General features: G+C 39.2%; 3 protein-coding genes across 3 annotated transcripts; 2 read left to right on the top strand and 1 right to left on the bottom strand.

Moving 5' to 3' along the window:
• The first annotated feature begins 865 nt into the window (after nucleotides 1–865).
• LOC116254859 (beta-galactosidase 1-like) lies at nucleotides 866–6,177 on the top strand. Its single transcript, XM_031630477.2, has 19 exons — nucleotides 866–1,177; nucleotides 1,314–1,409; nucleotides 1,515–1,627; nucleotides 1,745–1,811; nucleotides 1,917–2,009; nucleotides 2,108–2,251; nucleotides 2,656–2,744; nucleotides 2,937–3,042; nucleotides 3,177–3,264; nucleotides 3,394–3,512; nucleotides 3,601–3,765; nucleotides 3,852–4,024; nucleotides 4,148–4,257; nucleotides 4,345–4,454; nucleotides 4,555–4,665; nucleotides 4,770–4,877; nucleotides 4,980–5,185; nucleotides 5,255–5,582; nucleotides 5,675–6,177. The coding sequence occupies exons 1-19, from the start codon at nucleotides 1,013–1,015 to the stop codon at nucleotides 5,783–5,785; spliced, it is 2,502 nt and encodes an 833-aa protein (XP_031486337.1). The 5' UTR covers nucleotides 866–1,012; the 3' UTR covers nucleotides 5,786–6,177.
• Nucleotides 6,178–10,487: 4,310 nt separating this feature from the next.
• On the bottom strand, nucleotides 10,488–15,654 carry LOC116254872 (nucleosome assembly protein 1;3-like). The gene is made up of 12 exons (XM_031630502.2): nucleotides 15,426–15,654; nucleotides 15,298–15,341; nucleotides 15,090–15,185; nucleotides 12,508–12,600; nucleotides 12,327–12,417; nucleotides 12,186–12,247; nucleotides 11,907–12,091; nucleotides 11,644–11,821; nucleotides 11,521–11,564; nucleotides 11,212–11,410; nucleotides 11,056–11,076; nucleotides 10,488–10,951 (listed from the first exon to the last, which is right to left on the bottom strand). Exons 1-12 carry the CDS (start codon nucleotides 15,493–15,495, stop codon nucleotides 10,883–10,885), a joined length of 1,152 nt encoding a protein of 383 aa, XP_031486362.1. The 5' UTR covers nucleotides 15,496–15,654; the 3' UTR covers nucleotides 10,488–10,882.
• A 3,040-nt stretch (nucleotides 15,655–18,694) lies between these two features.
• On the top strand, nucleotides 18,695–22,979 carry LOC116245685 (cytokinin dehydrogenase 3-like). The gene is made up of 5 exons (XM_031617197.1): nucleotides 18,695–19,280; nucleotides 19,748–19,875; nucleotides 20,065–20,337; nucleotides 21,814–22,079; nucleotides 22,649–22,979. The coding sequence occupies exons 1-5, from the start codon at nucleotides 18,695–18,697 to the stop codon at nucleotides 22,977–22,979; spliced, it is 1,584 nt and encodes a 527-aa protein (XP_031473057.1).
• Nucleotides 22,980–25,643: the final 2,664 nt, after the last annotated feature.

Below are 25,643 nucleotides of genomic sequence, written 5' to 3'. Positions count from 1 at the left end.
TTTATCTATATGCTTGTGCTTTGGACTCACTCGTGGCTGTGAGATTCTCTCTCCATCCCATTATAGTCCTCTCATGATATCTATCAGTACGCAATGAATCGCATATTGTTGTCCAATAATTAGTAATAAAATTGAAGCTTCACTTTTATCCCCTTCCGTGCATTGTAAGACAAATATGGACGCCAAGAAAAGCGTCACCGTTTATTAATGAACTACTTTCTCTCCTAAAACCCAAGAACCTGTCATGTATCTCGTAGACATGCATCATGGATTCAAAATCTCTTCTTCTGTTACTGTGTTTGTCATTAAAAGTAAACAAATTGAAAGACAACAATTAAAGGGAGAAGTTCAAGAGCGTAGAACGGCTGTCGAATCATTTTTCGTTGTTTAGTTTCCTGGTATTTTCGGAAAAAGTTTGGATGGTGGGGGGAAGAAGATACTGTAAGTAGGAGCTCCGTTGACAGGTAGTTTTATTTAATTGTTTGATGAGTTGAATTATCTGTGACATCAGAATGCCATTGTTTATTTAAAAATTGTATTTTCGTCTGACTAGATAAGTTTAGTAGCCACGATTTCTGAAAATAAAAAATTAAATTTAAGAGGCCAACCCAGTCACAGGCGACCACAGATCGATTTCTCCCCCTCTCAACTGTAGAATTCTTGTAATAAATCACGGACAGGTGACGTGGTTGCTTAAGCTAAAAAGAATGGCAATGGAGATTTTTTTTTTCTTAGATTAATGGTGAAGGATTAAAAGGCAATAAGAACCCACCAAAAAAAAATTGAAGGATGATGAATCACGTCAGACCAATGAGGGGGTCCCTTCCTCTGCTTTAAAAAGGAGGGAATCCAACCCAAAATGAGCACAAGCTTCAAGGGAGGGAGAGGAGACGAGAGAGAGAAAGAAAAGGGAGGGAATAGTTGGGAAGGGAGAAGAGAAAGGAAGAAAAGAGAAGAATCACTGTTGTGTTTTCTTCAACTTTCTCTCTTCTGAGTGAAGGAGAAGTGAAGAATGTGGAGAAAGGAAGCCACCATGTTATCATGGTTGTTCATGTTGGCCACATTAACAGGGGTTGTCTTGTCCTCTGTTACATACGACCACACGTCGATCATCATCAATGGCCAGAGGAGAATCCTCATCTCTGGGTCCATTCACTACCCAAGGAGCACCCCTGAGGTACATTCTGCAGGAAAATGTGGGAATGGGGATGTTGGCTTCTCCCTTCCTTTTTTTTTTTTGGATGTTCTGCAGAAGAGAAAAAAAAACAAAGAATGAAAGTAAACTAAAACTAAACTTTGTTGGGGTCTTGTAGATGTGGCCGGACCTGATTCAGAAAGCCAAGGATGGAGGTTTGGATGTCATCCAAACATACGTTTTCTGGAATGGCCATGAGCCTTCTCCTGGAAGAGTAACAAACCTTTTCCTCTTCACTCTGCTTCTTCACGAAAATCTTTCCTTCTTCTTTAGAGGAGTTTCATTTGCATTTTCATATTTTCCAACATCTATCTTGCAGTATTATTTTGAGGAAAGATATGATCTTGTTCGGTTCATAAAGCTGGTGCAGCAAGCCGGCCTTTATGTTCATCTGCGCATTGGTCCTTATGTTTGCGCCGAATGGAATTTTGGGTCAGTTTTTCTTCTCATCTTACATCACGAATATATAAGTAAATAAATACTTGTTTAATATTTACTATAATATCTTCGATTTTTTTTATTTATACGTGAACATGTGTTACATTGCAGCGGGTTTCCAGTTTGGCTGAAATATGTACCTGGTATCAGCTTTAGAACTAACAATGAGCCTTTCAAGGTGTGTTCATTTTCATTGCTTTAAATGGAGTTGGTTGCATATTTATTAGTTTTGATGAAATGAGAAGATGGGTGCTAATGTGTTGCTTTTATTCTAATCTTGAAGGCGGCAATGAGGGGATTCACTCAGAAAATAGTTAACATGATGAAGGCTGAGAGACTGTTTCAATCTCAAGGAGGGCCTATCATCCTGTCACAGGTATAGATGTTCGATTAATATCTCAGTTGACGACTAAACAGGGCGGCGTATTTCTCTTTCTTTTCTGTAGTAATTTGTTGGTTGCTCTGCATTCGTAGATTGAGAATGAATATGGTCCCGAGGAATGGGAGATTGGGGCTCCTGGCAAGGCATACACAGCTTGGGCTGCAAACATGGCGGTCTCACTTGGTACAGGGGTTCCATGGGTTATGTGCAAGCAGGACGACGCCCCGGATCCGATTGTAAGTTTTCTCTTTTAAAGTTAATTGGTGTAGTTTTTACTGTGCCTTTGTACCGCACAATTGGTTTTTGAACTTGTAACCGTAAACCACGAGGGAACATCTCTTGGGCATAATCTGGCGGTTGTCTTTCTAATCCCTGTTTGCCAGAAAAGGAATACGAAAGGAAAAATTTCTGGTGTCGGGAACAAAAACCAGTTTCGTATGGCTTTCAGGGTATTAATGGACAGGAACTTTGACTAGATTTTCCCGTTCATCTTAGATTGGCTGACATGGTTCCGCTTTAAGCTGTTTATACTTCTCCTTCCCCGTGGATTAACAGTCAACTGTTGAAAAGTCTAAAACGATTCTGTTTTAAGTCTTGTCGCTAAGATTTGTCGCTCTCTTCCTGATCAACATTTTGACAGATCAATGCATGCAATGGTTATTACTGCGACTACTTCACTCCCAACAAGCCATACAAGCCCAAGATGTGGACAGAAGCGTGGACTGGATGGTAATTCTTTGTTCGTAGTATTTGCAGTTTGTTTAATTTAGCATATTCTGAATTCACATTCATTTCCTACTATGCGGGCAGACAGCGTTTTTGCTATGTATTCTATCTAACCAACTGTGTGGTTTCTCCGAAAATGGTTCATATTCAGCGTGACTTATGAACTGAGATTCTTGATTGGTTGGTTCTTACCAGGTATACGGAGTTCGGTGGAGCAATTCCCCAACGGCCTGCTGAAGACATGGCATTTGCTGTTGCCCGTTTCATACAGAAAGGGGGTTCCTTTGTGAACTATTACATGGTAAGTACCTCAGGACCTGTCTGAACTGTGAACCATTTGAACACGCTTTCTTATTAAATTAACGGAATCTTTTGGTTTTGCTGCCGTAGACTGTTCAAGCTAATTTAACTTATATGCCATTGTCTACTTGCCAGTATCATGGTGGAACTAACTTTGGTCGAACTGCTGGTGGACCTTTCATCGCGACTAGCTATGACTATGATGCTCCTTTAGATGAATATGGTACAGAAAAACAATCTTTGTCAATTGACATGCCTTCTAGCTGTTATCAATGATTAGAACAATTTTTCTTCACTTATAAGATTTCTCTTGCCTCAAAGATCCAACCATTCATTTCAATCTCTTAAACAGGAATGATCAGGCAGCCAAAATGGGGTCATCTTAAAGATCTACACAGGGCCATAAAGCTATGTGAACCAGCTTTGGTATCTGGGGATCCTGCTGTGGCTTCACTTGGGCACTATCAAGAGGTAAAAGGACTTCCGTTCTTTGCACTGGTTGGTTGCTAGAAATTAACTCTTTTACAGGAGTATTAAACTCCCTTTTTTGCCTCTCTAGTCTCATGTGTTCACCTCAAGAACTGGGGCTTGTGCTGCTTTCCTTGCAAACTATGATCAACAAGCCACTGCCACAGTAACTTTCAGGAACAGACACTATAATCTCCCACCATGGTCAATCAGCATTCTCCCTGATTGTACAAATGTAGTTTTTAACACGGCAAAGGTGAAAGTTACAGAGTATCTTATGTTTCATTTATTATAACCTAAGACATGTCCTGGATGCTCACCAATTGTAACATGCTGGTACAGGTTGGTGTCCAAACTACAAGTCCACAGATGGTTCCTGTAAGCAACCTTGGATCATGGGCATCATATGATGAGTCAGTTGCTTCATACAGTGATGATCCATTCACAGTTGTGGGGCTTTTAGAACAGATAAATGTTACAAGGGACGTTAGTGATTACTTGTGGTACATGACAGAGTGAGTAACTTTCTTCTTCACATAACCATTTGATTCCCTAACACTGGTGGAAGCAGAAGTTGCTTGAATTTCAGAAGATTTTCATGTCATAAATGATCTTTCTCTTTGTGGTTTTGTTTTCAGTGTCAATATAAATGGAAACGAACAATTCCTCAAGAATGGCAGATATCCAGTACTCACGGTTATGTCAGCAGGTCATGCATTGCATGCCTTCATTAATGGAAAACTTGCAGGTAGTGGTCATCCCTTATGAATATATTATACCATAGATTCAGCAAGTTGAACTTTCACTGATATTCTGAGCAATTATCTATTGGTAGGTTCTGTATATGGCAGTCTAGAGAACCCAAAGCTAACACTTACTACCAGTGTGAAACTCTGGGCTGGAAGCAACAGAATTGCACTTCTAAGTATAGCAGTAGGCCTGCCGGTCAGTTTCCTCAAATTTCATTCACATTATAATCCGAATATGAGATTTAGCATTAGCAAGATGTTTTCCTGAAATAAAATCTTCTTGTGCTTCGTGATAGAATGTAGGCAACCATTTTGAGACCTGGAATGCTGGTGTTCTTGGGCCAGTCCAGTTAAGCGGTCTTAATGAAGGCAGAAGGGACTTGTCGTGGCAAAAATGGTCGTACAAGGTCTGTTTAAGCTTTTTAGAATTAACTGAAATTATGATGCCTGAAGCACCACGGTTTAACATATTTTTACATTGCGAATAACTGTTGAGGCGTGCATTCCTCAGGTTGGACTTAAAGGTGAAGCTCTGAGCCTTCACACTCTGAGTGGGAGTTCGTCTGTTGAGTGGCAAGGATCATACATAGTTCGAAGCCAACCACTAACGTGGTACAAGGTTGGAGAAACCAACATTACGAAACCTGTCCTTGAATGCAATCTTCTTCATTGAATTGTTTTAGTGTAATTAGATGTTGACGTGCTAATTTCTTTTACCCAGTCAACATTTAATGCACCACCTGGATCAGATCCTGTGGCTCTAGATATGGCTAGTATGGGAAAAGGTCAAATATGGGTAAATGGCCAACATGTGGGACGCTACTGGCCTGCATACACTGCAAAAGGCAACTGTGGTGGTTGCAGCTATGTTGGAACCTTCAATGAGAACAAGTGCAGAACAGGTTGTGGCGGTCCTTCTCAGAGATGGTGAGAAGAGTGGCTTGGTCTGTCCTAGTACCTCATCTGAAAATTTCAAACTAACACTCTTTATGGCAGGTATCATGTTCCTCGTTCTTGGTTACGTCCAAGTGGGAATCTTCTGGTGATCTTTGAGGAGTGGGGTGGTAATCCTTCGGGAATCACTGTGGTGAGGAGAACAGTAGGAAGTGCATGCGCTGATGTTTCAGAGTGGCATCCATCTCTTTGGCACATTAAATCACTTGGCAAGCCTGAAATGCCAGAAAAACCAAAGGTTCATATCTCATGCACAGAGGGACAGAAGATTTCTTCCATAAAGTTTGCTAGCTTTGGGACGCCTCAAGGAACATGCGGAAGCTTCCAGCAAGGAGTTTGCCATTCTACATATTCATATGAGGCCTTTAAGGTCTGCTTGCAAACACTCTGTGTGTGTGTGTGTGTGTGTGTTTGAAACTTTGAAGCAATCGAGGCTCATTTGTTATGGCTTTGTTTCTCCAGGAATGCATAGGGCAGAGGTGGTGCTCTGTTGTTGTCTCAAAAGAGACCTTCCGAGGGGATCCATGCCCAGGCATCATGAAGCGAGCAGCTGTTGAGGCCATCTGCAATTAAAAGTGTGCTGAAATACAATCACAAATATGGAGTATAAGCATCAGCAGTAGTATGGAGTATAGACACAGGAGTAAATGGGTTCAGTCATATTTAGCTGATACACGAACCCAATAGTAATGGTTGTTGTCACCTGTATAGATACCCAAAATCAGGCCATTATTTCAGTAGATTGGACATTTTGCAATAACAGCGGCAGACCATTTAGCAAAAAATTGCAAATGGTTCGATCAGTAGCATCTTGCTGTATGTGCTTTAGTTATTGGATACAACAAGCTTGTAGTGCAAAAATTAAGAATTCAGTGTGCAGGAGAGTTGCATATGTAATCACAGTTTCTCCAAGTGTAAAAATATCAGTGTATGAAAGTTATAATAGTAAAAGTTTGTACCATTAATTTTCTCGTGTTCTGTTCCAAGTTTCCTGTTTGTAGTTAACATGTTTGTGAGATTGGGAGGTTTAAGTTCTAGCAATCTACAGTTATTGAGTTGAATCCATCATGATATATATATATATATATATATATATATATATATATATATATATATATATATATATATATATATATATATATATATATATATATATATATATATATATATATATATATAAAATAAATTCCTGGAGGGACAGAGTCCAACATGAGATTTATTTGTTCCTGTCGTGCGGGGGGAACGTCTTGTTAAATTGCAATTTGCAAGTCAGGGTGGAGAAAAAGAACACACAGATGGAGGTTTGAAACAATATACTCCTTGTTCACCCAAAACAACATAGATGGTGGCACAGCCACTTTGAGCAATATATGGTACTCCAACTTATCAATCTTCATAGAGCCACGTTAGTTGTAGCCCACCTAACGAGATATGACTAATCTAGCAGTAGATGTTTGAGGCGGAAAAAACAACAGAGTTGGTTTCTATGAATGGGTTTTGTTTAGAGAACCCTTCTCTTTACTCGGCTTCACTTTTTTTGTGAAACCAACTCACTCTGTGCTGCCATCTACTCTTTACTGCACTTGCCTTATTCATGATAACCCCCTCGCCCTGTCCCCGCCATTTACGCCTCACCAACTCCCTCGCTTGTTTCCTCTACATTGAATGGCCACGGGTTAGTAGTTCTTTTCAGTTTCACACCGTGATAAACCTGTAATTCGAGATCTTCCACAATTTTTTGCAGATTAATCAGAATGGTCCACGTGACATTCATCCGGTGGTGGTCCTTCCCTAAAAAAAGAGACGTGTTTTGGCTGGTAACCATGGCTAACGTGAAGCCAGCTTCCGTGGATTTTTTCCAATAGCGAAGGAGAAGATCAAATATTTTCGGGCTGCATGAACCTTAAAAGCATTGCCGGGAAGAACAAACAAGGGAACAGTGGTTAGCCAGGTGCATCCAAAAGTGAAACAAAAAGTGCTGCCACAGCATACACTTTCTCGTCATTCATCAAAAAACCAGTAGAGAAAAAAGACTAGGTAAGCAGGAGCTGGTTCTCACGGAAAAGAGATCTAGAAAGGGAAAAAGAAAAGCTAAAGCAAAGATCTTTTCTCATAGAACCAGATGATAGAACCCCTCTTCTCCGCACACACCCCCACCCAAAAAATCATTTTGCAACATTGGCTGACCAATGACCATATGCGTACCCTTGATTTGCGTTCTGGAATTTAACTTGTGGCTGCTTCTAATTTCACTTTTTAATCCATCAGATCCCGCTCTAAATATGATTAGTTCGGATTGAATTAAGTTGAGCTCAATGGTACCTAATCTTCGTCCCGAACATGAAACACAGCTAGAAATAGTGGTAAAAGTGATGGTGGCAGCAGGAATAATAGCCGCTGCCGCCAGTAGCCATGGCAGTGGCCAACTGCCTCCTGGAGGCTATGGTCATATATTTAATGTGCAATCACAAAATTGGTTCCAGGCCTGCAACATGTGAGTTGTTTTTTATGTGAAGTTCCTTCCGGAAAGGTAAGAGGCTACGGAAGCGAAGCACGTGAGGGCCATGGAAGTGGTTGGATGGAAACTTCTAATTGTGCTTCTGTAGAGCTTGCAACCTATAATCCAAAGGAGTTCTGACTTCTTGTGATTGGAAAAAGGGCAACAATTTGCCAATGATGTTCTCACGTGTGATTGCCATCATTGATGCAGCTACCGCCAACAGTCAGCAGTAAATGATTAACTATCTCTTTTCAAAAGATACTTAAAACTGCCATTAATATAATAGCACTTTCTCCTAAGCAAGGAAGTTTTAGCATCGGCTTAGTCTAGTGAAAAAGATTTTATGCAAGGGGGATGAAATGAAGCCCTGTCTCTTTCAGTTAATAGGAAACCAACCGAGTTGTTTCTGGATGTGGCGGACAAATTAACTCAAGAAACGCATGGCTTTTCATGCCTTTTACCAACAAGATGACCAATTTGCGCCATGTCTCGTGACAGAACCTTTGAGACGCTCGCCTCCATAGAATACTCAACAATTTCATTTATCCCAAGAACAACAATTAGCTAAAACAACCTACAAAAGACGCTCAAAACACATTTTGCAGCAATCCTAGGGAAGAACGCTCCTTCATTTGCGAAAACACCTTACATATACATAAGAGGATGGCTTTTTTCCACCTCTCCATCACGATCCCTTTTCTCTTTTCATTAAAAACTTCCGTTACGTGTATCTTTTCCGTCTTCGCCATGTGAAAGGGATGTTTGATCATTAGGAATGTGCATTTACATTGTAGGTGTAGGACAATTAAATCTGTTCATGCCGAATCTACCCCATATAATATGTCAGCAAGTTTCGCACATGGCCATGAGGCTCAATGGTTTTCCTTGTCATCAAAACAAGAAAAGCCAGAAAGAAACTACAAAACAACATTCTTCACAAGCTGCGCATCTTGCTGAAATCAGAAGCCAATTCTTCCAAATTATTCATGTCAGGACGGGCATAAAGACCAAGAAATGGATGATGTGGATCAGCACCCTCTTGAGCCAAAAATGCAGATGATATTGTACCAACTTTTCGTGCCACCAATTTGAAATGAAGGTAAAGTAAGTCAAAGGAATGACGAGAAAGAAGGATGTTCTGCTCTGCAGTCTAGCTGGTAAGGATGGTGGAGAAGGGAAACTGCCAATTTTTTGGGGCTGAGCCTACAGTACACTGCAAGAATGGGGAACCATCATGCTTACAGTGGAGTGTGGGACAGCTTTGATGGTGCCAGTGGCCATGAAAATTTTCCTGCTTCCTTTCTGATTCTGGAGAAATTCACCCATGGAGGATACTGAGAATGGTGCCATGAATGGACCCACTTCTATGACTTCTTTGCATATGGTGGTGCTTTACAACCCATTCGCCGGTACCCACTAAAGTAGAGCTTGTAACCATGCGGGTCAGCACATTCAAATTTCCAGTCCAACCTTCATTAGGAAAAAGGTTCAATCAAACTGAAGGGACGTGAAAAGGAAGGAGACAGATGACCTGAAAAAGAGAAGCGGTTCTTTTCTCTTTCGTCAGCGTTGGCCTCACAGGCCTATAGCCGTTTATGTCTCCTATCGGCTCCCCAGGAATGAGGGACATTGTTTTAGAGATGATGATGGTCGGACCGCACAACTAAGTCATTCTAAGGGCAACATCATGGAAACGCCAAGGCAACAGGAGGACAAAGGTAACTGATGGGAGCAGTGGTGGTGTGAATATTGGTCGCGGTCTAGTATCAATTGCCTGAGTTAATTTTTAAAAGTCTTCCTTATACTTGTCAATATGAAAAGCAAAAACTGTCTGCTCTTTAGACAAGAAAACTTATGAACAGTTTTTACGATTGTTTCTTCAATTTGAATAAATATCTCAAAGAAAAAAAACCTCAAGGGGTTTAGTGAAACCGCAACGGAACCAAGGTTAGAATCATGTATACTACCCCTTTGTATCACAAACAATGGCAAAAACATCCTAATCAAAGGATTTACATGGATCTACCCATACCCCAAAACAAGGATTTACGGTAGTTCCAAAACAAGTTAGAACCTTGAAAGCATAAGGGTATGACCTTAAAAGTTGTTCTGAAAAATTTTTTATGTGGAAGGTGGTTTCCCCTAAATAAACAATAAAAAATATCTCAAAAAAAAAAAAAAAAAAAAAAGCTTATCAGCCACTAATATGGGCTTAGAATTGGGACGTCCAAAGGTCGTGCCTACCCTACGACCCAGATCCATTTGGATAGGCGTGGTAGAAAGAAGGGATCTCGATGGCCAACCAGATCCACATTTGTTACATGGAGTTTTGAATCCTAGTCCTATCCATATCCAAAAATACAACCCATGTACCCTGTTTTAGCTACGAAGATCTCGAGCAGCTGGCGGTCTCAGCCTGGTTGCAGAAAACGAGTACAACCAAACATGGTTAGGTCGAATCTGAGAGTCGAACACGGCGAAGCCTAGCTTCGGACCAAATCAAAATAAAAAGAATCCTTGTCTATAATGGCATTTTAACTAACGAATAAATTTTCCATGAGCAATTAATGTTGAAATCAGTTTTCAGGACAACGTAAATAACCTTAGTTTTCCCTCTTCTCAATAGACGCTGAATAAAGAGGGATTCATGAAAAAAAAGAGGGACCCATGAAAGAGAGAGAGAAAGATGGTTACTAGACCATCCAGACTCGAACATTCTTACCTTTTCACGAATATTCTTTTAACCTAAGAAGCACTAACTATTTTAACTGCTAGTAAGGGAAAATCACCCGCTGAAAGGCCCTTTTTAATTCGTCAAACAAAGATCTCTTCACAACAAACGCAGCAAGAAAAGGTGAAAGGAAAACAAGGATTCACAAAAAGCCGAAAATTGAAACAGTTCATACATAATGACCACTAAAATAGGCCGCTAAACTCTTCCCGAACGCAGCTCCCGCTTGGAAAAGGACTCCATCTGATCACTCTACCGCCTGACGTATGCCCTCTCCATGAGGGCGTCTAAAAAGGGTAAAAGGAAAAAAAAAGAACACTTGCCAAAACTCCAACCCTCTCCGCATTGGTTTCATGCAGCAAGAAATGACACAGGCGATCCTCACGAAAGCAGCTCATCTCAATGCTATGATCACACCGTCTCCGGAAACAAACTGTGGCTACTGTTGCTTGCACTCTGGGGGCCTTTCTCCCTGTTGTCCTTCACTTGCTCGGGCAGCAACATCTTTCTGTGGTACCATGCATGCATAGAGTAAGAATCACTATGGCCAGGATAGGAAGACACGAAAAAGGTGCATTATTGAATAGCAAGAGAGAATGTCAAGTATCGTACCTTGCGGCCACCGCTTGTTGGCTGCAAACAGTAAAACAATGCATAAACAAGTCAGCAAATAACTAAGTTTTTGAAGAGCAAGAGGAGTGTATGCATGTGGCACGTGTTGGTGTGTCCTCGGTGAGGGGAAGGAGTGCTTGAGTATCGTTAGATTACCTTCTTTTTGCTCTTGCTTTCCTCTTCATCATCCTCATCCTCATCCTCATCCTCATCATCTTCATCTTCCTCGTCTTCATCTTCCTCATCATCATCCTCATCTTCATCTCCTTCAATATCTTCAAAATCATCTGCCTCGATAGCCTCTCCCGTATACCATGATACAGCATGAGGAATGATTTTATCTCGGATTGTAGACCTGTAAGCCCAAAAGTTGAGTCAACTTCTATAATCCAAAATGGATGAGGGAATAAACTGAAAGTCTTACCAAGGGAAAAAGTTTAAGAGATCAAGGTCGATATGACATACCCAATATCATAATCCTGTTCCATCAAATTCTGCAGTCTCTCAGCCTGTAAAAATAAAGATGAAGCAGTTTAGATGGCTAAAAGAAAGGAGAGAAACTGATACATTAATGATCCATAGACTTACAGTGTCTTCATCAATGTCATCATCATCCTCAGGGACCTCGGGTGGACTAAAAAAGTTAAAGAAGCTCTCACAATCTTCAGTTTTGGTAATGGGTTTGGCATTCTTTGATCCTTTCTTTGGTTTCTTCTTCAGAATCTTCTGTGTAAGTGTCTTCCCAGGATACCATTCAATCTTTGTCCTACAAGTCAAACAAACAATAGATTATACGGAGGAATCCACAGATCAAGCATAAAAGATGTGCCAAGTTCGTTTCAGAAAATTACCCGATTGCTTTTTCCAATATGGGTTCATCATCATCTATCATATGATAAGTCTTCGTCAGAACAGAGTTCTTGAAGTAAGGGTTAGTATCAAAAAAGAAGTCTAGCTTGAAACCCTTTGGATCATCAATTCTAGACCATTTAATATCCTTAAGGTACTTGAGAGCCCCTTCATCATGCTCAGTAATCTAAAATCACAAACCAGAAGCCAGATAAAAAGATGAACAGTAAGAGCATGACATGCAATCCAATAGACAGGGTGTGTTAGAGAGATTATTTCACCTCATCAGCAAGGACTTCGTTATTTCTCATTGCTGTAAGCCAGAACTCTGGAACTCCTTTCTCTACAATATCAGAAGAATGTTGATTCAACTTAAAAAGTAAAAACCTCATAAAAGTAAGGACAATAAATGATCAACATACCAGTTGAAGTTTTATCATCTGCAGCATTTTCCTCAGGAGACTCACTCTTTGCACTTTCAACTTCGACAACACCATTTACAATGTCATAGCGCTGTTAAACTCATAAATGGAAGTCAATACAAGAAACAGCAAAGGCCATATACATGAACCAAATAAAAATGGCAACAAAATGTATGCTTACCTTTGCATAGAGAGGCTCATAAAGCTTCTGATATTTGGCTTCAAGTGCTGCTCTTTCCTCAAAAAATTTTGCTTCTAGCTCATCATGTTGAGACTGTTAATTGAAGAGGTTCTATGATCAGCTAACAAATTGCATAACAAATTTAGGAGCATGACTAAAAAGAGAACAGGCAGCGTTAAAACAACATTTGCATTGACATCCCCCAGAAAATTGTTTAATTATAAAAGCTTTATAGAAAAATATTTCAAACTGCATAGTTAAAATTAGAGGCTTTATATAAAAACCTTTCAGATTGAATACTCAAAACTAGAATGCTTGAATTGGTACATGACCCTTGCTTCTTGTCAGCAGTGAATGCATTCTCCATTTTACAAACTGAGCCATCTGCAATGTTCTCTCATGCAATTTCCTCAGATACCAACTGAGCATGCATTCGTGCAATTTTCTTTAGAACATATTGTCCTAAATATGCATTTTCTGTGACCATTTTTAAAACAATAATAATATTAGATAAAGTCATACTGAAATGAACTAAGAACAGCATGGGCTGTGTGCTGGCCCAGGCATGTATCAGAGAGATGAACAGAATCCTTTAAAGCTGAAAGTCAATGAAATATAACATCAGGAATGTAAACAAATATCCCAAAAATCTTAATGTACCATCAGTACGGAATACATTGTATTGCAATATCAGAATATGAAACAATGCACTTTGTATCCCTAAACTGGTATTTATTAGGATGTCTCTGTATTATACGACCCTACTGTAGTCAGTGATATTGGTGTAGATACTCCTCAGGTACTGGAAAAATAAGTAAGTGGCAGTCCAAGCTCTCTTTCAAGCCCCAAGGCACCATTTCTGTGCCCCTTGTTGCAATATTTCCATATACTTCTTCTTTGCTTCTACTCTAATGCATTTAAGGGGGCAAAACTACCTAAACAACTATGCTTTTGTGTGCCCAAACCCCTAGAAAAATTATATTTTTGCTTTTTTGTAAATCCAAGCCCTCAAGAACTCACCTACACCATTTCCATCAGAACCTCAAATTTTCATTCTCTAAACCTGTCACATGGGTGCAGGGTGTAGATGTTGGTGCAGATGCAGCAATTTCAAAAAAAAAAAAAAAATAGATGCAGGTATGCGAGGATGGATATATATATATATATTTGTGTATGTGTGTATATATGTATATATCATGTGTTATATAGTTATGAACTGTTTAGTGCCTTATTTATCTATATTTACAAATAAACTTTCTGTATTAGAGCTAGTTTAGTCAATGTGCATTTAAATTTTAAAATGGTAATTTTGGCCCGATTCAGCTGGCTGCACCAGACGGGTTGTGTCAGGAAAGCACCAGCATTGAGACGTGTGCAGCAACCATTTAGGAGCACCCATGTGATATATCTCTAAACTCAAATTCAAGACACCATTAGCTTTGCTAATAAGATAGAGTATAGGTGACGCCTGAGTTCATATTACAGGCAAAACTTCATCAGTTTTCCAAAGTTTTTGAAGGGATGTTGTACAAATTCTACATAGTGCAGGCAAACTTGTTTCCGTTATATTCTATCTCAAAGTTGTACACTTCATCTTTTTGTCTCTTCTACCTCTAAACCACCACCTCACAGCTTCCTCTTTGGGAACAAAATTCGTGTTATACAAAAACAAGCCACAAAGATTCTAGTTAGTATAGGTCCAAATTTGCTGCAGTTTGGCTTAAAGTGTATAACAATCACAGCATCCAAGATGCTGAAGAAATTGCTTTGCAAATAATTGCAAGCCCATCAGCACTGTCCTGGGAGCCAACAATTTTTTTGCCCTTTTATCAACAATTATGCAGATAGCCGATAGGCAATTGATTCATGTAGTTGGATCAATCATAGTTCAAACGAGAACTGCTAATGAATTTCAGTTGCCTCCTCAATGGTACACAAATGCCATAGAAGAATTAACCACAAGTTCAGAAACTCCGTGCAAAGCAATTAAAAGAAGCAAAACTAAAGCCAGCACTCCAAAGAGGGTCCCAAACACCACGATTCACAATGGAGACACAAAATTAGAGGCTGTTAGGATTCACACTTGATCCACGCCGGATTAGTTCTGCTAAAAGGACAATATGGCACCTAAGAATTTAGAGTATTCCGTTTGTCCCTTCAGTATATCGGGCAGAAAGAGATAACATCACACAAAGTGAACTACAGGGGAAGAAACGTCGTATACCAATCGCTAAATCAACAAGTAACGACCCTGGACAACTGGGTCGAAAAACCAATACATTTCAGCCAATGAGAATGGTATTCAAAGGACACAATTTTTCAATTTACAAGCAAATCGAAGTGAAAATTTCAATCAAAGAAACGTTTCAGGAGCCGGAAAAGCACATGTTCACGATCACAAGATCACAAAAAACCATATTCATACAAATCGAAAAGAGAAATAAATAAATGAAAACAAAAGACATAACAACCGAAGACCAACAACATAAAGCCCTAAAACCAAAAACACGTCAAAAGAAAAAAAAAGAAAAAAAAAAAGATGAAGGGAGAAAGAGAAGAAATCGAGGTGAAGGCATCCGAACCTGAACCTCCTGCAGGACCGTGACACGCTTCCGGACCACCGGCGACAGCGACTCAAGCAAGTCGGAATGCTGCCCGGCAAGGTTTTGAAGCTTGTTCTGCACCATTTTCCCCATACGGATCAGGAAAACAACGCACGATAATCAAACAAACACTGTACATGAATTAACAACTAGACCTTAAGGGACTCCTCGGCCTGCGAAAACTCACCTTGAGAGTGCTCACAAGCTTGTTCCGATCCTCCGCGCTCAGAGCTACAACGGGAAACCAAGAACGCAATTAGGACTCCGCACATGAAAAGAGAGAAAGAGAGAGATACAGAAATGGGGGCCGCTGACCGGCGGCGCCAAGATCAGCCATAGTGAAAGGGGCGGCGCTGTCTTCAGATCCGCCGTTCTTGTTGGTCATCCTCTCCTTCTCCTCTTTCCCGACGAAAACGTAGAGGGGAGAGGGGGTGTCCGAGACAAAACCCTAAGGAGAAGAGAGGAAGATATATAGGAGAGAGAAGATCTAGCGGGAGGACATTTTCCTTTGTACAACGTGGTTGCGTGCGAGAGGGAAGCAGAAAGGGAAAGGGCGTTTCCCTCCCTCCCGCTCTCTCTGAGAGAGAGCGCTCTCTCTCTAGTGAAATGACATAATTGCCCTTAGAGAAGGTGGACTCGGTGCAACTGAATCGGATCTGTTTCTATTAAGCCTTGGGTGCCTCTGGATTCTGCCATCCTCGGACCCGAAGCCGTTTCCGTTCAAATTTCCTAGCTCTTCAGTTTCTCATACAACTACTTAGATTTTATGCAAAAGTTGGGTATATGATTCCCATGATAAATGTCAATAGATCGGATTTGAATGAGATATTTGATTGAACCACTTCAAAAAAAAAAGTCGGACATAAAAAAAAATTAAGAAATCAAATCTGATTCATATATAAGAAATGGCGTTTGTATGTTTTAATATATATCCTAACAGAATTAGCTTCAAGTTCTGAATTCATTCTCAAATAAACATCATGCATATGGTATTCATACATTTCCATAGTCATTTCTTTAAAATCATGTAACTCAATTATTGAATTTAAAAGTTATATTCAGATATAATATAGACATTTCCTCGTTCATATTCGAATCCAAATTCAAGTCTAAATGTGTAGATACTTGAATACGGTAAAAGGTATATCAGATTTTTATATAATCTGTTGGCATTCTTAGATTTGATATTGAAGCCAGTGGGATTTAATTTGTCACATATATGTAGATTTTGTAACCATTAAACTTGCAACAAAATGTAGACCCACTTAGAAGTTACCTTGTTTGTTGAATGTACTGGCAATGAGCCTCCTTTTCGGTTAACCTTTCTGTCATTTATCATATCGTCTGTCAAATCACATTCTCAAGTGAATCTAAGATCTTCGCCGTCCATTACGGTGATATAGAGGGTTTACCTTAAGGAGGAGGAGCTTCTCGAGTGACACCAGTTGAACTCGGAGCCATGGATGAGAGAGGTCAACCGTGGGGACGTCAAATTCATTTATGAGTGTGATCTGGTAGAATGGTTAGGTCTTGGACAGTTGGACCTTGGCATGTGACTGCAACTTCAAATCAGAAAGTTCTTGACAAATTGACTTTCAGTTGCCGCTCGGAGTGGAGTAGCAATTTGACACAATTTCAAATATTAGCAGTACATCTGAAAATCGTAAAACTTGGAGTGGTTATTGTTATTTTTGAAAAAAACAAGCCACTTTTGATAGAATATCCCTTCTAGTGTGTTCATCGGGTCAAATCACTTTAAGGTGATGTCGCCGCAGGGTGTAGTGTAATTGGGCGGTAAGGCGATTCACTTTAAAGGAGAATCTGTGTTGCGAGATTTGTACTACTTGTCGTGACTTAGTGTGTCACCCTCTTATACTGCAAAAAGATACAAAACATATTCTGTGAACTCTAAGAGTGAAGAACACATAGAGGCTATGACCTATCTTTGGGGGCGGTGGAAAACACTACTTATTCAAAGAAAAAAAAAATATTAGAAGATATTCCCTTGTATAACCAACTTGGTTTATAAAAACTAAACTTTTTAAAAAGTTGTTTTAAAACTTTATTTATTTGTTTAGGTCACACTCCTAAAATTTTGTTCTTTTAGTAAGTTTTTTCACTTCTTTTTTGCAAAACAAGGTTTTATGAAAACTGTATTTTTCTCAAACTTACTTTTGACGGCACCAAACTTCAAAAACTTGATTTTGGGAACAAAACAAGGCTCCTTAACTCTTTGATATTCAATTAAAGGGAGTGACTTTTTTGTTATGCGCCCACTGCTATGCTCGTGTAAGCATTAAAATGAAAAAAAAAAGGAAAAGGAAAAGGTCATACCAATGAATCTTATTTTTCATAGTCTCTTCCTCCTCAATGCATTTACTCAATACAACTCGATTGATTTATCCCAACCAATGTCCTAAAACCGGTTTTATCTTGACTTGTCATCAACTCAAGTCCACTAGTTGAATCGAGTGATAACTACTGCTTTTAAAGAAAAATGATATTGGACTTGGCATTTGTGCATTAAAAGATTATAAAATGACTTAAGCAATTGCATAACGCAGAAATAAATCAAGACACCAGGTAAAGTCAATACTAAGTTATATTTACTAATGCAATACCAGAAAAGCGAACCATGAACATGCTCTACAGAAAAAAATTACAACTAATTTGAAAAAAAAATCATTTAGCCGACATAAAAATTTTGTAAAACTATAGTGATCTTTCTAATGAAAGATTCCTAGCTCTGCCGTAAAATGTAAAAACATGTTGACAGAAGTACTTTCGTCTCCATCCTATAAGCCAGGTTTTTCAATGAATGATTCCAGGCTTGCCAAAAGGGGTAAAATGCGATGTGCTTGCGCATTCTTATGCAATTACATTTAAGAAATCAACTTTTGAAGTCACTTTTCAAAATTTCAGCAGTGCAGATGTGAATTGCAAGGATAGTAACATCAAAACTCATGCTCAAATTCATCTTATGGGGATCTTGAATCATGTAGGAGCACATGAATGTAATTTAAAACAACAGAAACACACTTTAAAACTTGATGTTTCCAATGTAATTGCACGGTTTCCATTCGATTCCATGGACCCTGATCCTTTCTGAAATCACGTATATACTGCATTTCCATTGTCATTTTATTTTAAGAGCCAAATCCCTTCATTTAGATTAAACAGATAAAGCTTGCATGTACTGATGCTCTATTCAGTGGGCAGAACTTACAGGAACCTGAATGATTGCAAAGTTTCACGAAAATTTTGAAAAGAGAGTCGCTTCTGTAGTTACAAAAGGTTAGGAACTAGAACTCAAAAATCTCAGATTCCAAAAATGGGATAGTATCCTTTCATAAATCTCAAAGAAAAAGTGCAAGAAAACTGACCTGTTGGTGCCACTTGGAGCCTCTCATTCAGAACTTTTCATAAATCTCCTCTCTCTCTCTCTCTCTAGAAAATAAAGGAAGATGACAAGTAATGTTAGGCCATCTCCCATCAGAGAGCATGTCGTCCCTATCCAGTTTTTTCATGTCTATATAAACATCACAAGTGCACCAGTTTGTACAGCAGAAACAAGTGCTTGAACTATGTCTGTTACTGCTACCCTTTTGGATCTGATACCTGCAAGCCTTTCTGCTACCATGGTTGGTCCTCACTATTCATGGCTTGGCCGTCTTCCCAGTGAGATCTCAGAACACATAACCATGGATCCAACGGCAATTCTTGATGCCTCCACTGACTTTGGCAGGCTCAGCCAAGCCCACCCTGCTGCTGTCCTGCTCCCTACCTCCATTAATGACATTGCCAACCTCATAAGACATTCCTATCAGTCTCAACACCCGTTTCCTGTATCAGCAAAGGGCCATGCACACTCCACTCATGGGCAGGCTCAGGCACAGGATGGCGTGGTCATTGAAATGATGTCACTGAAGGGATTTTACAACTTTGGGTGCTGTAGTGATGCAGAAGGGAGCTGGTATGTGGATGTTGGCGGTGGCCAGCTGTGGATAGAGGTGCTTCATGAAACTATCAAGGTGGGGCTCTCGCCGATGTCATGGACAGACTATCTGTATCTCACGGTTGGCGGGACACTCTCCAATGGCGGAATCAGCGGGCAATCCTTCATCCATGGCCCTCAAATCAGCAATGTTTTGGAAATGGACATTGTAACTGGTAGCTGTTACTGATGACTGCTCTCTCTCTCTCTCTCTCTCTCTTTCTCTTTCTCTAGCGTATGCACATGCACATGTACACACACAGACATGTATAGGTTATTTGATTAAGTATTATTATGTCAGCTTTGTTTGCAAGAACTCCACGAACTGGGCCAGGTGGGTTGCCCAAGACCTTCAAGTTGAAGAATCAAGTAAAGTCTGTCCAACCCTAGCTCTCGCTGGAGAAAGAAGAAACGAAAACAGGAAAACAAATCATGTGGCGTTCCATAAAGAAAAGAACAAAAGCATAACCAAATCATCATAATGTAGTCCAATCGTCGGCATTTTTATGGTGACAAAATAGGCCCACTTTATTGCTTTAAGATCATGAAATGAGTCAGATTTCTCCTTAGATGATAATTCTATTTTTTTTCCCAGGAAAAGTTTCATTTAAATGAAAAAAATATGTATGTGCACTCAATGCAGGAAAAGGGGAGGTCTTGACATGCTCATCCATGCACAACTCAGACTTATTCTTTGCAGTTCTTGGTGGACTAGGCCAGTTTGGTATCATAACTAGGGCAAGAATTGCTTTAGAGAAGGCTCCAGACATGGTGAGTGTTCCTTTTTCCTTTTACGAGTCGACAGTTCAGTATGGATCAATGCAGAACTTGCTCGAAATATTCAGGAAGTTACGTACTGATAGAACGATAATTTTTGGAACTAATTCCTAGACATTGATACTGTAATATTCTTTAACTATCAACTGTTAAAACAACACCAAGTGATCATATGTATTTCAGGTGAGGTGGGTGAGGATGCTGTACTCTAATTTCTATGAATTTACAAAGGACCAAGAGTATCTTATTTCTTTGAACGGAAAGGAAGGATTCAATTACCTTGAGGGTTTTGTGAAAATGGCTGATGAAAATGGTGGTGGAGATGGCATTGGCAGTAGAAACTGGAAACTTCCCCCATTTGCATTCCCTGAAAAGGCAGGAGCTAAGAGCACCACACTCTACTGCTTAGAGGTGTGCAAGTACTGTGACAGTTCAAGTCAGGACCATGTGGATGAGGTACATGATCCCCTTTCTTTCCCACCATGGCATTGCTAAATTGTTTTGCTTTTTTATGTACTGGGGCAAGCAGGCTTCTAAAGCATAGCCAATGTGTTCATGGACCAATAAAAGTAAATTTGATAGATTCATTATGGTCTAAACACCTTGAGCTGTTTTGGATGATTTTAGAACTAGTGAAATAAATAAATGCTGGCCAGATCCATGTACATGTGCATGAGAAATTAAGGATGATATTGGTAGGATTTGGTCCTGGTTCGGATTGCTTGAGCCCTACTTCATGTGTGGGCGAACCAATTTGGTCTTACATGAAAATTATATTGAGTTTCGTTGTGGGTAGCTTCCTATTTAACTTAGGAGATCCAAATGGGTCATGTAGTTTGTTTTAACAAAGATTGAAAGACCCTGTGTAGGTAAATTCATAAAAATATGTATTTATAGACGTTTAGATGGAGTTTAGTTGAGTATTTCAAAGTCATATCAATTTGTATACATATATGTGCAGAGCCAAAGACTTGGGTGTAAAATAGGATAGAAACGAGTGGGTTCATAGACACCAAAAGGTAGTGGGAGAAGCAATGAAGCATGAAGTAATACAGTATTTAAATATTTTTTAAAAGCAAATGCATGCGCTGCCTTTTTTCTATCATCGAAAATGCATTTCTATCTAATTTTATGACAGCAAAAGCATGGAAAAATTGCATGGTTTCACGGCTTCAACGCAGTTACTTTATTGAGAAGCGTTCAGTCTTCCTGTGGCCATTTTTTTCCCTTAAGGTGTTTCAGTTTTCCGTCCTATAACTTTCCGGAAGCAGATAGTTAAGTCTTACTTTCAACCTGACATGCATCTTTACTAAAATAAGATTCTCAAGTATAATCTTATCAGTTTCTTGTTTTAGTTAGCTTTCACTTTTTCCACCTAATCCCCAAGGAGAATCATCCAGATTACTCTAGGACATGTTGTTCCTGTTCCTACCTGCCCTGGCAGCTTGAGGAAGACGTTCCAGTACTGTCAGAAAGAATTGCTTGTATGTCTCGAATAACATCTCAACATTCTTTAATGATTTTTCGGATATGCACTAACAATTGTATATGTTAGACATTTTTCTCTTAACCTACTAAATGACAGGCAAAATTATGCAAGCTAGCTCAAATAGATGCATATACCTCTTATGAACAGCTCTATTAATACTTGGTAGTGTTTGTTATGCAATGTTCATGTATATTTGAGTCTTTTCTCTGCAAACAAAAGTTATCTTCACATACCCCATTGGAACTGAACTAGTGATACGAACACTAAGTTTTATCACTGCATTGGTTTATCCAAGTATGGCTTCTGATAAATAACCAACCAACAATAGACACATCTAAATGCTTGTAAATCGTCAAGCTGATCTTAAGCCTGACTATTGATGCTTTGCTCTACCGAGAATACACCACACTAACTCGGTGTTGCCCAACTTTTCTCTTTGCCAGGATGTTGAAAGGCTGATTAGTGAACTGCACTACATGCCAGGGATGTTGGCCATGAAAGATGTTTCATATGTGGATTTCTTGAACAGGGTGCACCAGGACGAGCTCGAGCTCAGATCAAAAGGGTTGTGGAATGTTCCACACCCATGGCTCTGTGTGTTTGTGCCGAGGTCCAGTATCATGGAGTTCCATGATGTGGTTTTTAAGGGAATTCTCAGCCAGAAGAAAACGCCAGGGCCCATTATCATATACCCCATGAACAAGAACAAGTAAGATCAATAAGTTTAAGACATCAGATATCTTACAAATAGAAAGAAAAAAGCAAGGACATTATTCCGTTTGTTGTCTTGAAGAGTCGACAAAGGTAACTAAATGCCCCTTCTCTTATCATGGAGGCCATAAGTGGGAAGGTTATACATGTTGTGTTAAAACTAGATTCAAGACTTCCAGCTAAAGGGGAAACGAAAGAAGAATCTTTAGCATGTAATGCATTTAAAATCCAGTTAGAAACTGATCATTGGCATGAGAGCACCTGATCAGACATATCATATGAGATGAAAGGCAATTCAACAAGCACTAAACATGAATTAGAGAGTGTAAACAGGCATCAGGTGATGATAGAATTGGCCATTGATGTTGAATATCCATTGCCCAATCAAATATATCAAGGCTTCATGAACACCAAACTTCTCAATCAAGCAAAGATGTGATTAATTTTGCTTCTCCCATAGATGGTCATTTTAAATTTTTCACCTGATCATCACATTTTGGCCTATATGAAGGTTCGTTATATGGATATCATACTGATTATTTGTGTCTTCCTTGTGCCACTTTTCAGGTGGGATGAGAAGATGTCTGCTGCAGTTCCAGCAGAGGATGTGTTTTACTCGGTCAGTTTGCTCAGGTCTGCAGCGCATGACTGGGAAGTGCATGAGGAACAGAACATGGAAATACTGAGTGCATGTGAGAAGAGAAAGATGGGGTTGAAGGCGTACCTTCCCCATTACAAAGAAGAGAGGGAGTGGAAGGAACACTTTGGAGAAAGGTGGGACACTTTGCTGGACAGGAAACTGAAGTTTGATCCTACAGGCATCTTGGCCACTGGTCAGAAGATTTTCCGTTTCCCACTTGTATCATCAAACTCACCGCATCAAACAGCTCTCAAATAGCTCTTTCTCCCTCTTCTGCTGTAAAGATATTGCGGAACATTAATATCATTTTACAGCAAAGTCTTCTCTCTCTTCTCTCTTTTTTTATGTTTTCTGCTTCTTCTTTGTCGTTTTCTTTTTGTCAAATTATGTTAATTAATGGCAGTTTGTCAGTTGTCACCTAATTTTGCTTTAATGCATCTTTCCATTTGATTGGCTCTCTCTCTCTCTCTCTCTCTCTCTCTCTCTCTATATATATATATATATATATATATATATATATATATATATATATATGAAAGAACCATTTGTACTGGCGAGACCAATCACATACATTTTTTATAATTTTTCTCTTTTTTTTTTGTAAAATAGACCATATAAAGGTGATCTTTATAATCAGCTGCGTTACATGCAAATTCATATAAAGATCACATTTTTTTAGGTTTATAACCAAGATTTCATACGAGTTCAATAATTAACAGTCAGATTTTTTTAGCTTATAAAACTCAGTATATTGTAGAAAAAAATATGATTTCTATGTTGATTTTTATAGTTTCGATCATGAAAAGTACAATTACTTTTGTTTGTTTTTTTTCAAGAAAGTATGAAAATATATGACTGGACATACAAGTCAACTGATCATCCTTCTCATTTCTCTATATAATACAGTCAATTCCACATAAAATCATATTTTCTCGTTCTTTTTCTTTCATATATCATCTACAAGTTGATTTGTTGAAGACCAGAGTTTGGACAGCCCGAACTCAACGTGCATTGGTTGACACGAGACTCCTAGGTGTTAAGACTTACAAGGAATCATCATGTTGGTTGTTGATTGAGAAAAAAATAAAATGCAGTATTTTACTTATTTCGTATTAATTAATAACTTTTTTCTTGCTTTTTCACTCAACCATGATGCAATCCTCGTTTTCTACCCCGAGTGATAGTTCATTTAACTTGTTGGAAGCTTTTTTCATTTTAATACGCAAGTGGAGTTGAGGTGGAATATACCGTATGACCTTATCATATTATATTTAAAACGACATGTGTCATGGTCGAAGTTTTGAGCTTTTTTTCGGTTGGAAGGTCAAAAAGTTTACCTTTCTTTTCCCATTCTTTTGTACGCCGAGATCACAGCTAAAAATTAGAATATTTTCTGCAAGTATGATAACTACAAACATTTTCTTCATGAGCTATTGGAATTTTTTCTGTAACATGATAACTACCAACAATTTCTTCATGAGCTGTTGGAATATTTTCTGTAGGTATGATAACTACCAACATTTTCTTCATGAGCTACAGAGAAGACCCATTATGAGCGATGAAAGATTCAACCTGTCAATCACAATTGTCGAGTCATGCCTTGAAAATTGGATCCGCTTTCACATGGGGAAAAAGGAGTCATGTCTGTTCTGTGCACCATCTTCTCAAGCTGCCAATTCCGCCATGGCCGTTTTGTATCAGAAGGAGCTTCTTGCAGAAGGGTTTCAAACAAGAGCTTAATCCATTGCTAAGTTGGTAGGATGGAGATGACATCATGACAGCATTCAAAGCACGGAACACTCTGTCCCGTGACAGATACAATGTTCTAGCGCGTCAAACATCCTTTTGAGTATTCGACTAATTAACGTCAATGTTAACTTTCTTTTACAGAGATTCGGTGATCAGAACAGTAGAAAGATTCTTTACGAAACTATTATCATAACCAGCAATGGGTCAGGAAGTCCCTCAGTTACAAACTTGCAACCTCTCCCTCTCTTTCTCTGCAAGTGACTGATACCCATCAAATAACTCTTTCTCAATAAGTGAATGATACCAATCCACCAGTAGTAACTTGGTGAGGACATGAGTTGACAACCCATCTAATCAAATTGTCGTATGCATGAGGCCGGTGTAGCTGTTGCCTGAAGAGCAACTAAAGATCATGCAGGAAGCGGTCAGAGAAGATGGGATACGCATGTGCAATGTCAAGCAACTTGTTGGAGCCGCCCATTTCCGTGCATTGAAACCAGCTTGAATGTGTCAGTGCAGTTTCAGAGAAGCTTTCAGTACTCAGTGCTACTTTTCCTATTACCTGTTGCCTCTTTCCAAATTGCTTATCTGAAGCAACTTCTTTAAGCTAGATGAAGGCAACATATGCATGGATAACTTCTCAAAAAGAGATGAAATGTGAGGTTTCATGCACGTCTGATGTCCCCTTCTGGTTTACGGATCTGAAATTTTGGGTTATTGTTTAAGAGTTATTAAGACTTATGAGTTACAGCCTTACAGGTCATCTTCCATTTTATTCCTTGGAAATTAAAAACAATGGAACAATGATCAGGAGAGAGAGAAAGAGAGAGAGATTGCCTGTATAGGGTGTCTTTCAAAAAATATGAGACTGTTTAATGATTCAAATTGTCAATTCTTCTTTTGTTTACAGCAGAGACTGCACTAAGTTCTTTGAACTGTTGCGACCTTGCCAGAAGAATCAGCCAAAGGCAAGAACTTTCTTTTCACATCTGCAGAAAAAAAAATTGTTGTGTTTATCCCTGTGATGGCATGTTACAAGACAATAATTGTACAATATGAATGTCAAATCGATGGGACTACCTTTCTACTTATCCATGAAACTACTGACACCATTTTTTTCAAGGGAGAGAACCTCGAAGAAGCACAGTATATTTACTATGAAACTATAGTGCA

This window comes from Nymphaea colorata, chromosome 1 (assembly GCF_008831285.2).
Source record: "Nymphaea colorata isolate Beijing-Zhang1983 chromosome 1, ASM883128v2, whole genome shotgun sequence".
Taxonomy (NCBI): domain Eukaryota; kingdom Viridiplantae; phylum Streptophyta; class Magnoliopsida; order Nymphaeales; family Nymphaeaceae; genus Nymphaea; species Nymphaea colorata.
This window is presented reverse-complemented; position numbering and strand designations above follow the sequence as displayed.